The sequence below is a fragment of the Mus pahari genome, chromosome 4 (assembly GCF_900095145.1).
Source record: "Mus pahari chromosome 4, PAHARI_EIJ_v1.1, whole genome shotgun sequence".
Taxonomy (NCBI): domain Eukaryota; kingdom Metazoa; phylum Chordata; class Mammalia; order Rodentia; family Muridae; genus Mus; species Mus pahari.
In genome coordinates this window covers 123,487,093-123,502,725 of record NC_034593.1, presented here as the reverse complement: position 1 = coordinate 123,502,725, position 15,633 = coordinate 123,487,093, and the positions used below count along the sequence as shown (strand labels likewise).

Sequence of the window (15,633 nt, the reverse complement as noted above, 5' to 3'; positions counted from 1 at the left end):
GTAGCTGTCTTCAGACACACCAGAAGAGAGCATCGGATCCCATTACAGATGGTTGTGAGCCACCCTGTGGTTGCTGGGAATTGAACTCAGGACCTCTGGAAGAGCAGGCAGTGCTCTTAACTGCTGAGCCATATCTCCAGCCCACAGCATCTACTTTTAAAAAGCAAAGATTATTAAGCACCGAAACAAAAAGTTATACTAATATAGATTGTGTTTATTGAAATGAAAAATTAGTCTTTGTAGGATTTGTTTGCTAGATATTTTTAAAATAATCAATACAACATCGATTCCCTACTTTCCTCTCTCCTCATAACACCAGGCACACGATGTCACTCAAAATAAAGACAAATTAAGAGAAAAAATAACTGACACCGTACATGGTTTCAAAAGCTTTTACTGTTTGGTCAAATAATATTTTTTGTCAGTCATAGAGTGAGAATACACATAGACATATATGTTAAAGTTTATCAAATCTGCAGTGTTATTACATGAAAATGTGTTTGGGCTTATAGGAAAACATAATTCCTGAGATAACTTGTCTTCTATTAATAATTCTTATCACTGTCAAATCATCTTTTTTTAAGTTACTTGGGAGTGTGAATTGAGATTAGAATGTTCAATTCAGACTGATCATCTACAACCTGCTCAAACACTCAGCGAGCTGTGTGTTTTACGAAAGGTAGAAAAATAAGCAGAGTATGCTGAGGTTTTCCATCCAACGGTACATCATATGGGAACAAAGCACGCAGCACATAAAAGAAGCCGTTTCTGACTGTCAATCACCCCTAATGAGCACATGCTTCCTCCACCATCAATCTCTGACACAGCCCAGCCCAGCTGTTATTTTGCATTTATTGAAATTCTCCCTGCTAAATAATTATACTCATCTTTAAAAAGTAAATTGCTCAAAATTACATTCAATTTCTCTCTCCCACCCAACATATTCTCCACCATGACAAAGCAATCCCAGAGCATGACAAGACTGACCAGTCTCGCGTACTCCTCAGAGGCATTTCTGGTAGCTGGAACCACCGCATAAATCATAGCAAAGCAATTCTGGTCTTCTGCATAGAGTGTTCAAACTTATAACTCAGGGACCAAGTCCTAAAACCAAGCCTTGCTGGGCTAGCAAGCCTTTCATCCATTCCTAATTCATGTTACTTTGTATTAGCTTTCAAAACAATCCTAAAGGTCGCCAACTGAGACATAAAGCTGAACAAACGCTGTGTACGATCTTTCAGGGATTCATTAAGGCATTGGGATAAGTCCTGCATGCACTGGAGCTGTTTTGATTTTCTTCCGCATTTGATGCACCTGCCTCTAAAAGCAGTCAAACACATTAATTGGAAGAAAAACTCTGAAAACACTTGAGGTTTTTTTTTTTTTTTTTTTTTTAACCCAAGCAAGTTCTAAAACCTTACATGGCCCAGGTTGTGTTTTTCTCTGTATCTGTATGTCTGCTTGTGAATGCATGTGTTTGCTTCATGATAATTTTCTAATATGCATAAAATATTGAAAACCAGGTATTCACCAAAGGCCCCGTACACCAGCCATTTCAGACTGAAACTGAAAACCTTTTAAGGAAAAATTTTAACAACAAATTTCACCTATTCTACATATCTGAAACCAGTCATTAGATTACTTAGCCTGTAGTTGAAAATAAAAAAAAATCTCTTTTAACTAAATAGGATATACTTTTTTAAAAAGAATCCCTATGGAGATGTTTCTGTGTTGTTGTTTATTAAATGCCTTTCTGCGTTGACGTCATATTCCACTTCCGGCTACTGCAATTCGATGTCTCCAGCGTACAAGGTGATGAGCAGGATGGCAGTGAATCCGGTTAACATCCCTGCGTTCTGGATCATGAAGAAGGTGAAATCCGTTTGTCTTCCAGTTACTTTTTCTCTCAGCATGTCGTTCATCTCTGGAAACTAGAAGATACATTATTAAATGGCTGTCGCCATCTTGTGGTGAATCCCGAAATGCTAGTCTGGGGTTTTTGCACAGGAGATGAGCATTTCTTTCATTTGGGACTGGATCTTACCAATGTTTTTGCTTGAGGTCTGGTATTGAGGAGCCCTAGTATTCTGCGGCATCCACAGTAAAACTATTGAAAGGTCACACAGCCAGATAAAATGTGCCTGGCTTGATGCGTTCTCCCCTCAACTCTCTTCTCATATACAGTTGTCTATACCTCAAATTTTAAGGAATTCAACCCTGTAGGTTTCACCCTCAGGCACACATTTCTGTTTACTTCGGTTAGCCTATACTATACTATACTGTATTCTGCTTCATCTCACATTGATATGCTATTGTTCCTCTTATCTCATAGTATTTTTAAGTATGCCATGTTTTACTTTGTTGTTTCTTACTTAGCCCAGGCTGCCCTACAACACTCTGTAACTAATGACGATCTTGGACTTATAATCACCCTGCCTTGTGCCACCACAGTGTTGGTGAAGTGTTGGGGTTCTTCCCGTTAGATGGTGACATTTTTTGTTTGCTTAAATTCTGGCTTTGGTCCTCTGAAGAGAAACACTCATGGAAGCGGCTTCCCTGCCCATCTCATAATTTTCTGGACTGACTGGAGGGGAAAAACCATTTGTGTAGCTGACTGAACCAGTTCTTTGAAGTAGCTTTCTTTACTGTTCTGGTTTCTCCATTGTGCTTGCTCTTTCCTCCCAGAACGACAAGATTTTTAATAAATTGTGTATTGGTCCAGTGTTGAAGATTATATACTTAAATTATAGTGAGAACAGATAAAATCCTAGGTGTTTTCAGTAAATAAATAAGTAAATAAATGTGTTCATTCTCAGCCACAGCACCCACTGCAAAGGTTACACAAGGGGACATGTATGTCCTGTTTTAGAAACACAATTTGTATGATGTGTTACCCTGGATGCAGCTATGCCAGGGATCTCAGACTCCAGAGGCAGGTCAGAGAACTGGCGTGAAGTCCTGACTGGGATAAAGTTGGTGACATCTCCAACATGAGGAAACTACTATGTCACATAAGACATCACCTGTTTCGCTTCCATAAAGGTACCAACTGTGACAGAACTTTTTTGTGTCATGGGAAGAAATGGCCATCTGGAATAAAGACAATGTGCGAGGTAATTCTGTAAAAATGTAAGTACTGTGGGGTTCTAAGAGCTAAATCCTTCCTTTTTCAAGGGTCTTTGATGAACAGCAAACTGGGCCAGACACAGTTTGGAGCTTGTAATATAGAGGAAAGATGTTATTAAATTTCTAAATATAACCCAAATACACTTTGATTTTTATACTCCGACACTTCATTTTCTAGAAAACTGTCCAAGGTATGGTTGAAAACACACAGGGTATTTTTCTACACACACACACACACACACACACACACACACACACACACTAAACCTACAGACATAAATAATACTGACTCAAATAAATATTTATTGTCCAATATTAATTTCTACTTAATTTAGTGCAATATTTTTAGCTTAACTTCAAACGCTTTCACTGTGGATCACTTTGAATTAAAAAAAAAAATCATTTAGTCTACCAAGTTATTTATTCTTCTAAATGTGACATCCTTATGCAAGGGATGGGTCAGGTCTACAAGTACCCACTATAAGAGAAACAGGTTTAATTCATCACACAGTAAAAGGAGTCTTTAGAAAACAGCCCCCATAAGATCAGTCATCATCAACGACAGCCATTCCAAGCTCCTGTTAGCGCAGGTTACTCACAAAGTGAGAGACGCTGGGCTAGGAAAGGTCTGGATTCCCAGCCTTGAAGACCCTGAAGCCAGTGGGAGGCCGAAGGCTGCCTTTCAGCTCCTAACCCAGACGCTCATTTGTAAAAGTCAAAGTAATACAAAATAAAACACTGGAATCCCTTACCATATCTGCCAGAGAGATGTAGAGGAACATGCCTCCAGCAAGTGCAAATATAATATTGGGAGCAAAATTGTTGCCCACCAAAATGCCGAAAGCCAGCCCGACGTAGCAGGAACATGCGGAGAGGAAGTTGAACAGCAAGGCTTGCCGGGTGCTCATTCCTGCATTGAGCAAGATCACAAAGTCCCCTGGAAGAAGAGAATATCAAGTGAGTTGTGCCTCCTTCTCTTTGGGGATGATGATGATGGTGATGGTGATGATGATGATGATGATGATGATGATGATGATGATGATGATGATGATAAAACAACTTCCAACAACAGATCATTCATCTCAGCGTATGATTAGGATTTGCCCAGTCTAATATCCAATCGCCCCTTGCCCTGTGCCTGAGAGGCTCACCTAACTCATGAGGAAACTCCTCACACAGGATGGCGATGGACGTACTGAGTCCCTGAAGAAGAGACAAAGTACAAGATGCCCCAATCGCCAAGCCATCGATGAAGTTGTGGAGGGCATCGCAGAGCGTGATCATCCAGGCAATTGTCCCTATTTCTGACAGTTTGGGCCCCTTCAAACAGGTGCATGAGCTTGACTCTGCCTTTCCATCCTGTAAAAACAGCAGAAAAAAAATCAAACCTGATATCCAATATTGCTAGAACCATTCAGGAAATCCAGAGAACGAAGAGACAGGTTACGTCCCAGGGGAGACGAATTGTTCCAACTAAAAGTAACTGGTAGTGTATGAGAAACCCTAACAATATATCACAGAGGGGGGGAATGCTTACAATAGGGACAGCAAAAGTGAATCAATTGACACACCTCAAATGAGCCATGTAGCAGACATTTTAGATTGGTGGCCTTTTAAATCAATCCTTTGACTTGCATTGACAAATTCTTACAACTGCCTTCCTAAGATATAACAGATATTAACCTAGGAGTTTGATATATTTGCACATCTAAAAGTTATTCAAAGACTAAATGAAAGTCATCTTCATATCACCATTTAAATATGGCATCAATTATTAAAGCGCAATGACATCAGGAAATGTTCATTCCACTTCCCATGTCACTTTGTGACCATTAGCAGAATAATCTGTCAGTTTCTGAAGGGACTATACGACGATCCTCATTCATTCCTCAACAACTCGCCAAGTTCCCTGCGTTCTGGTTACTGTTCCAGGTGCTCTAGATCTCTGTGAGTCTTAGATATTCTATGAAGTGTGATGGGGACAGGCTTGCCTTGACACTAACATTGACCTCATTTTTAAATAGCAAGAAAAATAGCAAAATCCTCCGGCAGGATTTTCAAGTGAGAATTTTTGTGAGAATTTCAAGTTCCATAAAAATCAACAGTTTTTAAAGACCCCAGTGATAAACACCTGTTTTTTCTGCTCTTTGCAGAAGAAGGTCATACAATGTAAACTTGACTGTGAATAGAAAGCAGTTTGCACCTAGTTAGAGAACATTTTGTTCCTGATTCTTCTCCCCATCTCTAAGTGTCTAGCCGGAGTATTTGTTGAGCAGCTGCAATTTCTCAAATGCTATGCACACTGTTACAGGAAAGTCAAGTCTCTATCTTTGAGAGGTGTATCTGTATTAGAGAAACGAAGAAGAAATTTTACAGGCTGAGTTGTTTTAAGCTGTGCAGTATATACCCAACAGAAGGGCTCCTTTCAGAGTGTCTGTCTGAGAGCGTTAACATTTACTCTAATGTTGTTTCTTTGCCTAAGACACTGTGGTATCCTATGTTCACAACTGAGTATAGGTCTTAGAATACATCCTTTTAACTGTCTACACGGTGGAAATCTGAGTCTTTGGAGGAATGTTTTTCATTTAAACACGTAGTCAAAAGTCATCCAGAACAAATAGTCTTTACAACAGTGTTTCTCTTCCTAATGATGCAACCCTATAATATACAGTTCCTCTTGACAGTGTCCTTTGCCTTACAGAAGCTTTGCAATTTTATAAGGTCCCATTTGTCAATTCTTGATCTTAGAGCATAAGTAAGTCATTGATGTTCTGTTCAGGAACTTTTCCCCTGTGCCCATGTCCTCAAGGCCCTTCCTCACTTTCTTTTCTATTAGTTTCAGTGTATCTGGTTTTATGTGGAGGTCCTTGATCCACTTAGACTTGAGCTTTGTACATGGAGATAAGAATGGATTGATTTGCATTCTTCTACATGCTAACCACCAGGTGAACCAGCACCATTTGGTGAAAATGCTGTCTTTTTTTTTTTCCAATATATGGTTTTAGCTCCTTTGTCAAAGACCAACTGACCATAGGTATGTGGGTTCATTTCTAGGACTTCAATTCTATTCCATTGGTCTAGCTGCCTTTCACTGTACCTTGCAGTTTTTATCACAATTGCTCTGTAGTACAGCTTGAGGTCAAGGCATGGTGATTCCACCAAAAATTCTTTTATTGTTGAGAGTAGTTTTCACTATCCTAGGTTTTTTGTTATTCCAGATGAATCTGCAAATTGCTCTTTCTAACTCTATGAAGAGTTGAGTTGGTATTTTGATGGGGATTACATTGTTTTCAGCAAGATGGCCATTTTTACTATATTAATTCTGCCAATCTATGAGCATGGAAGATCTTTCTACCTTCTGAGATCTTCTTGGATTTTTTTCTTCCGAGACTTGAAGTTCTTGTCATATAGATCTTTCGCTTAATTAGTTAGAGTCATACCAAGGTATTTTTTAATATTTGTGACGATTGTGAAGGGTGTCATTTCCCTACTTTCTTTCTCAGCCTGTTTATCCTTTGAGTAGAAGAAGGCCACTGATTTGTTTGGATTAATTTTATATCCAGCTACTTTGCTGAAGCTGTTTATCAGGTTTAAGAGCTCACTGGTGGAATTTTTGGAGTCACTTAAGTGTACTATCATATCATCTTCAAATAGTGATATTTTGACTTCTTCCTTTCCAATTTGTATCCCCTCACCTCCTTTTGTCGTCTAATTGCTAAGTTTAGGACTTCGAGTACTATATTGAATAGGTAGGGAGAAAGTGGGCAGCCTTGTCTAGTCCCAGATTTTAATGGGATTGCTTCAAGTTTCTCTCCATTTAGTTTGATGTTGGCTACTGGTTTGCTGTATATTGCTTTTACTATGTTTAGGTAGGGGCCTTGAATTCCTGATCTGTCCAAGACTTTTATCATAAAGGGATGTTAGATTTTAAGGGCAACCAACAGATTGGGAAAAGATCTTTACCAACCCTACATCTGATAGAGGGCTAATATCCAATATACAAAGTACACAAGAAGTTAGATTCCTGAGAACCAAATAACCCTATTAAAAATGGGGTACAGAGCTAAAGAAAGAATCCTCAACTCAGGAATACTGAATGGTTGAGAAGCACCTAAAGAAATGTTCAACATCCTTAGTCATCAGAGAAATGCAAATCAAAACAACCTTGAGATTCCATCTCACACCAGTCAGAATGGCTAAAATCAAAAACTCAGGTAACAACAGATGCTGGCAAGATTATGGAGAAAGAAGAACACTCCTCCATTGCTGGTGGGATTGCAAGCTGGTACAACCACTCAGGAAATCAGTTTGGCAGTTACTCGGGAAATTGGACATAGTACTACCTGAGGACCCAGCAATACCACTCCTGGGTATATACCCAGAAGATGCTCCAACATGTATGCAATAAGGACACATGCTCTTCCATGTTCATAGCTGCCTTATTTAGAATAGCCAGAAGCTGGAAAGAAGCCAGATGTCCCTCAACAGAGGAATGGATACAGAAAATGTGATACATTTACACAATGAAGTACTACCAGCTATTAAATACAATGAATTTATGAAATTCTTATGCAAATGTATTGAACTAGAAAATATCATCCTGAGTGAGGTAACCCAATCACAAAAGAACACACATGATATGCACTCACTGGTAAGTAGATATTAGCCCAGAAGCTCAGAATACCCAAGATACAATTCATAGACCACATGAAGTTCAAGAAGAAGGAAGACCAAATGTGGATACTCAGTCCTCCTTAGAAGGAGGAATAAAATACCCATAGGAGGAGTTACAGAGACTAAGTGTGGAGCAGAGACTGAAGGAAAGGCATCCAGGGATTGCCCTTCCTGGGGATCTATCCCATATACAGTCACCAAACCCAGACACTATTATGGATGCCAACAAGTAATTACTGACAGGAGCCTGATATAGCTGTCTCCTGAGGGGCTCTACCAGTGCCTGACAAATACAGAGGTATATTCTCTCAGCTAACCATTGGACTGAGCACAGGGTCCCAAATGGAGGAACTAGAGAAAGGACCCAAGGAGCTGAAGGGATTTGCAGCCATGTAGGAGGAACAACAATATGAACCAACCAGTACCCCCAGAGCTCCCAGGGACTAAACCACCAACCAAAGAGTCCATATGGAGGAACCCATGGCTCCAGCTGCATATGTAGCAGAGGGTAGCCTTGTCAGTCATCAATGGGAGTAGAGGCCCTTGGTCCTGTGAAATCTCTGTACCAGTGTAGGGAATGCCAGGACTAGGAAGTGTGAGTGGGTGGGTTGGTGAGCAGGGGGAGGGTGGAGAGGATAGGGGGTTTTTGGAGGGGAAACCAGGAAAAGGGGTAACATCTGAAATATAAATAAAGAAACTCTCTAATAGAAAAAGAAAAATATATATTCAGTTCCTCATGTTCCCAACCATAAAATTATTTTGTTGCTAGTTCATAACCCTAATTTTGCTAGTGTTGTGAACTGTGATGTAAATATATTATTTTCCAATGGTCTTAGATGACCCTTGTGAAAGGATCATTTAACCCCCACAACAGGGTCATGACCCACAGATTGAGAACTGCTGCTCTACAAGGAAAGGGTCATTTGTAGTCACCATCTTTGTCCTTGCTGTTGTTGTTATGAAGCAGTAATCACAAAGTCAAATGACTTGAGTAAGTCCCACACCCTGCTTTAAAGCACCTTATATATTTAATTTACCTCCAAAAAAAAATCTGAAGTAAGAAAAACTCTTATCATTTCTGTAGAGTGGAAGAAATTAAATTGGAAAAGTTAGTGAATTTGCCCAGAGGTAAAGTCAAAGCTGGGCGTCTCCTTTAGCACAGTGGTGACTGACTGATGGCTAAAATGGGAGGGCAGTCTCTTCTGTGGTGAACCCTGGAAGTGCTTCCTATTGAGAATTCTTCCTGAACTCTTACTCAACACTAGAAGCAAGGACAAAATAAGCCTTGAATCTCCTGTAAAGTCTCAGGGTCACCTGCACAAAGAGACTGCCATCTTCTCTTTAGATGAGGTCTTTCGATTTTGTACCTGTATTTTAAGTGCATGATGTAATGAATGTTAATGAACTTCAGTGAAAGTGGCCGGCCAGTGAGTCAGGAAGCAGTGACTGCTGACCTGTAACAAAGGGCACCATGGCATGGGGAAAACCCCAGAGAAACTGAGCTGGGTGTGGTAAAACACAGTGCCCAGTTACACTTGATAGGACAGAGCTGAATTCCAGCAATTGCTTCACTTCCCCACTTGGCTTACCTAACCACTCCTGTGCTTATAATTTCCTTATTTTCTTGTGATGATTTAGGGAAAAAATATGCAAGATCCAGCCTTGAAAACCTATGTGCAAGGTGAATCTGCAAACACCTTTGTCTCTACAAAACAAATGGCACTGATATACCCGGTATGATCCTCTTGCCTGCAAGCACAGACCTCGCTGGCTTTGTTTATTCCACTTCCTTTGAGCTCTGTGTGCTCAGGTCTCAAATTAGACCATTGAGAAAGTTAGGGGCCATACGTCTTTAATTGCCTTGGAACAAACCAAAGTCACCCAGGAGGCAAACAACTGCAGTTCTTTCATAATTCACCCAGAATAAATCACTAAGGAGAGACCACTGAAAAAGCTAGTCACACTAGTGGATTTTTTCCTCCCCTGATCTTCATTTTTAAACTTTTGCTTAGTGCTACAGTTTCAAACCTGCCTGCTATCATTTGCTTGCTTGGTTCCTTGTCTGATTTTATTCTTCAAGATGACATTGCAATCCTCAGCCATGATAAGGCTAAGGCCTAGTTTTAAAAAACTGCGAGCCCAGGATCTACAGATGTTTTCAGGGTGGGGGTGGGGTACTGAGCAGATTGATACCTTGAGCTTCAGCAAGACTCTTTTTACCCACAAATCTTTTATTTAATTTTTTAAATTGGAAACAGATTCGTCTTTCATCCTAGCCAGAGTTTCCCTTCCCTCTACTCCCCCTAGTCATTCCCTAGCCCCCCTCTCTCCCAAGTTAACTCCCCCTCCCTTTTCCTTAAGAAAGGAGCAGCCATCCAAGAGACAACCACCAAACATGACTATCCAAGATACCATAAGACAAGGCCTTCATATCAAGATGGACCAAGGCAACCTAATAGGAGAAAAAGAGTCTCAAGACTTGGCAAAATAGATAGAGACATACCTGCTCCTACTGTTAGTCCCCCACACACACACCCCAAAATACCAAGCTACACAATGGTGACATGTGCAGAGGACCCTGCAGGCCCCATGCTTGTAGCTTCAGTCTCTGTGAGCCCCATGAGCCCTGCTTAGCTAAGTCAGTAGGCTGTGTTCTCCTGGTGTCCTTGACCCCTCTGCTTAATGCCTGTTGATTGATTGATTGATTGATTGACTGACTGATTGATTGATATAAATGAGATCAGACAAAATGTAGAGTGATGTGAATGAGGGTAGGAAGAATATCACTCCCTGAAATTATGAATGCAGATGGGAGACTAAGGAGACACCACTGGACACAAGCTGAAGAGGAGGAAGAAGTCTTAATAGTGTAAAATGCACTTATCAGGTGGGTCCCTAGGAGAACAGCTTCAATAATGCACAGGAAGTTGAAAAGGGAGAAGAGGCATGGACGGGCAAGGCAAGGAGGGAGAAGACAAGTGTGGAGGAAAGTGAGGAGGAAAGAGGGGGATAAGGAGGAGGAAGACAGAGGTGACAGATAAAAGAGGAAGGCAAGAGACTAAAAGGGTAGCAGGAAGGGAGAAGGAGATGAGTAGAGGACAAAGAGCTCATGGCTGACTTCCAGAAGAATACAGATCACATAAATATGGCTCTCCCCTTCATGAAAGACTTAGAAATTTCCTATTATTTTCACATGTAAACATGTCCAAAACACAATGTGAGAATAAAAATAATAAAATTGTGTTTTGCAAAAAGGTGGACACCTTTCTATAAAGTCCTTAATAGTCTAAGAACAAATATATTTGGAATATATATATATATATATATATATACTCATCATAGTGCTCTTTGGGAGAAAATGCTGTGGATACTTTTTGTTAAAAAAAGTCTTTATATTTTCTAGATATTCTGTACATTTTTATGATATATATCAGATTATACATATATATATGAAAAAGAAAAAAGTGGAGCCATGGTTGGGGGTAGAGACATGAAGGGGGAGAATACCAAACAGGAATTGTAGGTCCTTGAAGATTTGAAAGACCCTACTGCTAACTAGAAGAGTTCTGGCAGCAGGCTGTCTGCAAGGCTTGCTTTGCTTGAAGGAAAGAGTGACTGTCCCACTAGAGCAACCCTAGTTTGATTTATGTTTCTGGATAGCACACCTGACATGAGCCAGGATCCACAAGCAGGTTTCTATGGTTTCTATTGCCTGTACAGTTTATTGGTGAGAAGACAAAGACAAACAACCATTCTACAGAAAGGTTAAATTTTATATTCCTGTGCTACAAAATAATTTGCAGAGGAAGCCCTGGTATGAGGTCAAAAAGGAATGTAGCAACCTACAGAAAATTACATTGGTAACAAAAGGGTCTAGATGTCAAGAAATGAAAACTATGTAAGTAAAGGTAAAATAAAAATGTGTCTGTGAATGGGAATTAATATAACATGAGTAACAAAATGGAGTTGAAAGACATCAACTTTAAACAAAGGGTGGTTTAAGAAAAGCAGCTTGAGCCAGGTGTTGTGCACACCTCTAAGCCCTGCAAGCAGGAGGCAGAGGCAAGCACATCTCTCTGAGTTCAAGGCCAGCCTAGTCTACATAAAGAGTTCCAGGCAAGCTAGGGTGACATAGTGACTGTCTCAAAAAGTTTAAAAAGAAAACAGAAAAAAAAAATTGAAGGACATAAGCCAGTGCTGTAGGAGAATGATTTGGCCCTCTCTAATTCATTCTTCTTCCCAAGGTGTCCCTGAACACATCTCCTTTCTCTGCATGGATCATTTGCCTGTTTACTTAGCCTCTTGAAGACAGGTGACCAAGTCACCTTGTAAAAGCTGCCAGTAACCTCACAACTCCAGCTCTGGTAAAGGTCTGATCTCATAAGTTAACATGAACCAGAAAGTTACAGACTCTAGGAGGGAAAGTGAAAAGAAATGTTGTCATATACATCCACAGTACTTCACAATTTATATATAAAGCAGATCTGCTGCTGGCATCTGTATCTTCCCCTGGTCATTACAACACCCTCAAGACTGAAACCACACACATTCCAGTATTTTCATTTTGAAGACACAGAGAATGACCATCTGAGATTAGAAGCAAGATGCTCAAAAAAAAAAAAATCACATAGCAGTTATTGGGTCAGACTACTTAATAATTCATTGAGTACAGTATCTGTTCCACAGCAAGAACTGTGTTAAGTGAAGTTGTAAATATAAATAAAAGAATCCTCATTTTGTTGCAATTCATAGCCCAGAAAGGAGCATTTAGAATTAACACTATGTACTGGCTAATTTTGTGTCAACTTGACACAGCTGGAGTTATCACAGAGAAAGGAGCTTCAGTTGGAGAAATGCCTCCATGAGATCCAGTTGCAAGGCATTTCCTCAATTAGTGATCAAGGGGGAGAGGCTCCTTGTGGGTAGGACCATCTCTGGGCTGGTAGTCTTGGATTCTATAGGAAAGCAGGCTGAGCAAGCCAGGGGAAGCAAGCCAGTAAAGAACATCCCTCCAATGGCTTCTGCATCAGCTCCTGCTTTCTGACCTGCTTGAGTTCCAGTCCTGCATCCTTTGGTGAACAACAGCAGTATGGAAATGTAAGCCGAATAAACCCTTTCCTCCCCAACTTGCTTCTTGGTCATGATGTTTGTGCAGGAATAGAAACCCTGACTAAGACACACTACAAGCATGTGATAAATAGCTCAGAAATGACTCAACTCCTCTTCTGCATCCTCCTCCTCTCTCTGAATATGACTCCTGAAATGTCTGGGGGTTTTTTGTTTTGGTTTGGTTTTTGTTTGTTTATTTNTTTTTTTTTTGGTTTGTTTTGTATTTCCACTTGAGACTTGCCACTGGGGAATCCCTACAGAAAGGAAAACAGGAGATGTCAGGTTTTTATGCTTCCAGTTTCTTTGTGTACTCTGCCCACCTCAAGCTGTCTGTATCCTTCACATGAAGACCACAGTCTCTCTTACGACAACTCTCCTCTCAGGCTCCAGCAGGCCTCTTGGATGTTTATTAACTTCGTTGTGCCACTATTTCCTACTGGAAATCATTGTAGCTGGAAATACCACAGGAAATCAGATCCCCACCCCCCACCCCCCTCAAAAGGAAATGTTAATTTGTTTTTTTCATAAGATTCCAAGTTGAGAGGAAATAGGAGAGCTACAGATCAGTTATATTACATTTCCAAGGGAAGAAAAGAATACGGTCTCTGCGAAGTTCAAGTTCTGGTACATCCTGACTCTTGGTCCTGATGACTTGACAGAACCAGTGACTTTGGAAGAGACAATAGCATTCAGAGATACAAAAGACCTGGCCAACTCTGGTCCAGCCATCATACACAGACTGCTAGGATTTCAGAGTAAAACAATATCCTCTTTGGCATTAGATGTTGGTTGGTGGGTCCTTACAGAAACTCATCTCTGACCATAGGAAACCAAGTAGATGCAGGATTATGTGTAACTGTGATCTGATCCAGCAAAGTTTAAAGTTTGATATTTACAACATCATTCCATTTTTAAACTGTACACCTAAAGAAAAGGTCCACTCGGGTCTTGAAGATGCATGCACATGAGCTACAGTTGCAGATGATTCAGTCTTATGACATCTCACCCTAATTAGTTCTTTTCCCTCAAAATAAACCTTCAAAAGGGGCTCCTAACAGCCAACTCACTGTGTTAGAGCTTTAAGTGTGTCAGCACCAGCCAGCTCACTGTGTTAGAGCTTTAAGTGTGTCAGCACCAGCCAGTCTTGCAAGTTTATTCACAGTTGACCTGAGACACAGTGATAAAGGGAAATCCTCCAAGTTAGAAGGACTTTGGATGCAATGTCTGATTCTCTACTCCCTACAAAGGAATGGGTCTCAGGTCTCATGCTACATTAACCTGGGTAGAACTTTTAAAAGACAAAACTGGAAAATTGGTAGTGAAGATGTCTGTAATGAAGTATTGAGGGTGGGGCTCTTAGCAAACCCATGGTACAAGGCTAATTCTCTTTGCCTAAATCTCATAAAGGAGAACACAGAAGACAGACTCCACAATAAAGTGAACAAAATCTGATTACAATGGTCGCTCTGTGTCTTTCAATAGCTGTCTTGATATTTGCTTAATGAGTCCACATAGAAAATGCCAAAATAGTAGGGAAAGAGATTATTCATGGCTTCAACACCCTCTTCCTCTACAGAGGTGATCTGGCTTTCCAGAGTTCAAGAAAGGCCCAACCTGTGGAAAGCCAAAATGGCATGAAGCTCCCCTGCCCAAGAACAACATGGCCCAGCTAGCTGTGTATGACTAGTGCATACCCTAGCCCCCTCTCATTGTGAGGGGTACTCACTCATTAGACTCACTTCTTTGAAACATGCCTTCTTTGCCGCCAATACTTGTGCAAGTAGTATCTTTTAGAGGTTTAGATAGCGCACCAAGGTCATCTGTAAGAATGGCCTCCATACTGGTTTCCAGCAAAAGAAGGAACACAATCAATTCATTCATACAATGCATAGATTGGGTCACTTAGTCCCCACAGAAGCATCCAGATGGAACCATGATGAAAAGTTCAGCTAGAATGCAAGCCAAGGGACCAGCACAGTTAACATGTTGTCCATAGAGTATGGAAAAATGCCTCATGTCAGCAGATTCATTCATATATATGTATATGTATATGTATATGTATATATATATACACATATATATGTATATATATGTATATACATATATTTACATATATATACATATATGTGTGTACATATACATATATAATATTGTATAATATAGTAATATATATATATATATATATATATATATATATATATATATTTAACTCTACCACAGAGAATTCATAGCTTCAGGAATGATTGTAGTATGCTACAAAGTCCAGTTATCCTAAGTTAAGGGCCCTCCCCCATGGGGTTCACATGACTGAATTTTGGGCTCACAAAAAATTGGCAACAGTGAATGATTTTTGTATGTCCTATGACTCAAATCAAAATCAGGTGAGAAATGAATCATAGGTGTTTTTACAGTGTTCCCATGCTTTGATCACATGACAGCCTTGATTCTGAACTCTTGTGTTCTCAGCACCATTCATGCTATCATACTATGATATTTGTCACGCCAGTGAACAATATTTCTGCTTTTATAGAAACATTAATAGTTTAATTATGGAAAACAAAGAATTTTAATATTTTTTTTCTTTATTGTTTGTTTGTTTTTCCAATTTTTATTAGGTATTTACTTCATTTACATTTTAAATGCTATCCCCAAAGTCCCCTATACCTTCCCCCCCACACCGCTCCCCTACCCACCCACTCCCCCTTCTTGGCCCTGGTATTCCCC

At 40.1% G+C, this 15,633-nt stretch overlaps 1 protein-coding gene across 2 annotated transcripts in view; it reads right to left on the bottom strand.

Annotated features, from left to right (window-relative positions):
- Positions 1–378: 378 nt before the first annotated feature.
- Positions 379–15,633, bottom strand: part of Slc39a8 (solute carrier family 39 member 8) — a 68,808-nt gene continuing 53,553 nt past the window's right edge. For both annotated transcript variants that reach the window (XM_021196198.1, XM_021196199.1), the window contains 3 exons: positions 4,278–4,485; positions 3,879–4,063; positions 379–1,931 (listed from right to left, as the gene is read on the bottom strand). In XM_021196198.1, the coding sequence (XP_021051857.1) occupies positions 1,782–1,931; positions 3,879–4,063; positions 4,278–4,485 (543 nt within the window). In that variant the 3' untranslated portion in view covers positions 379–1,781. The remainder of the gene's footprint in view (positions 1,932–3,878; positions 4,064–4,277; positions 4,486–15,633) is intronic.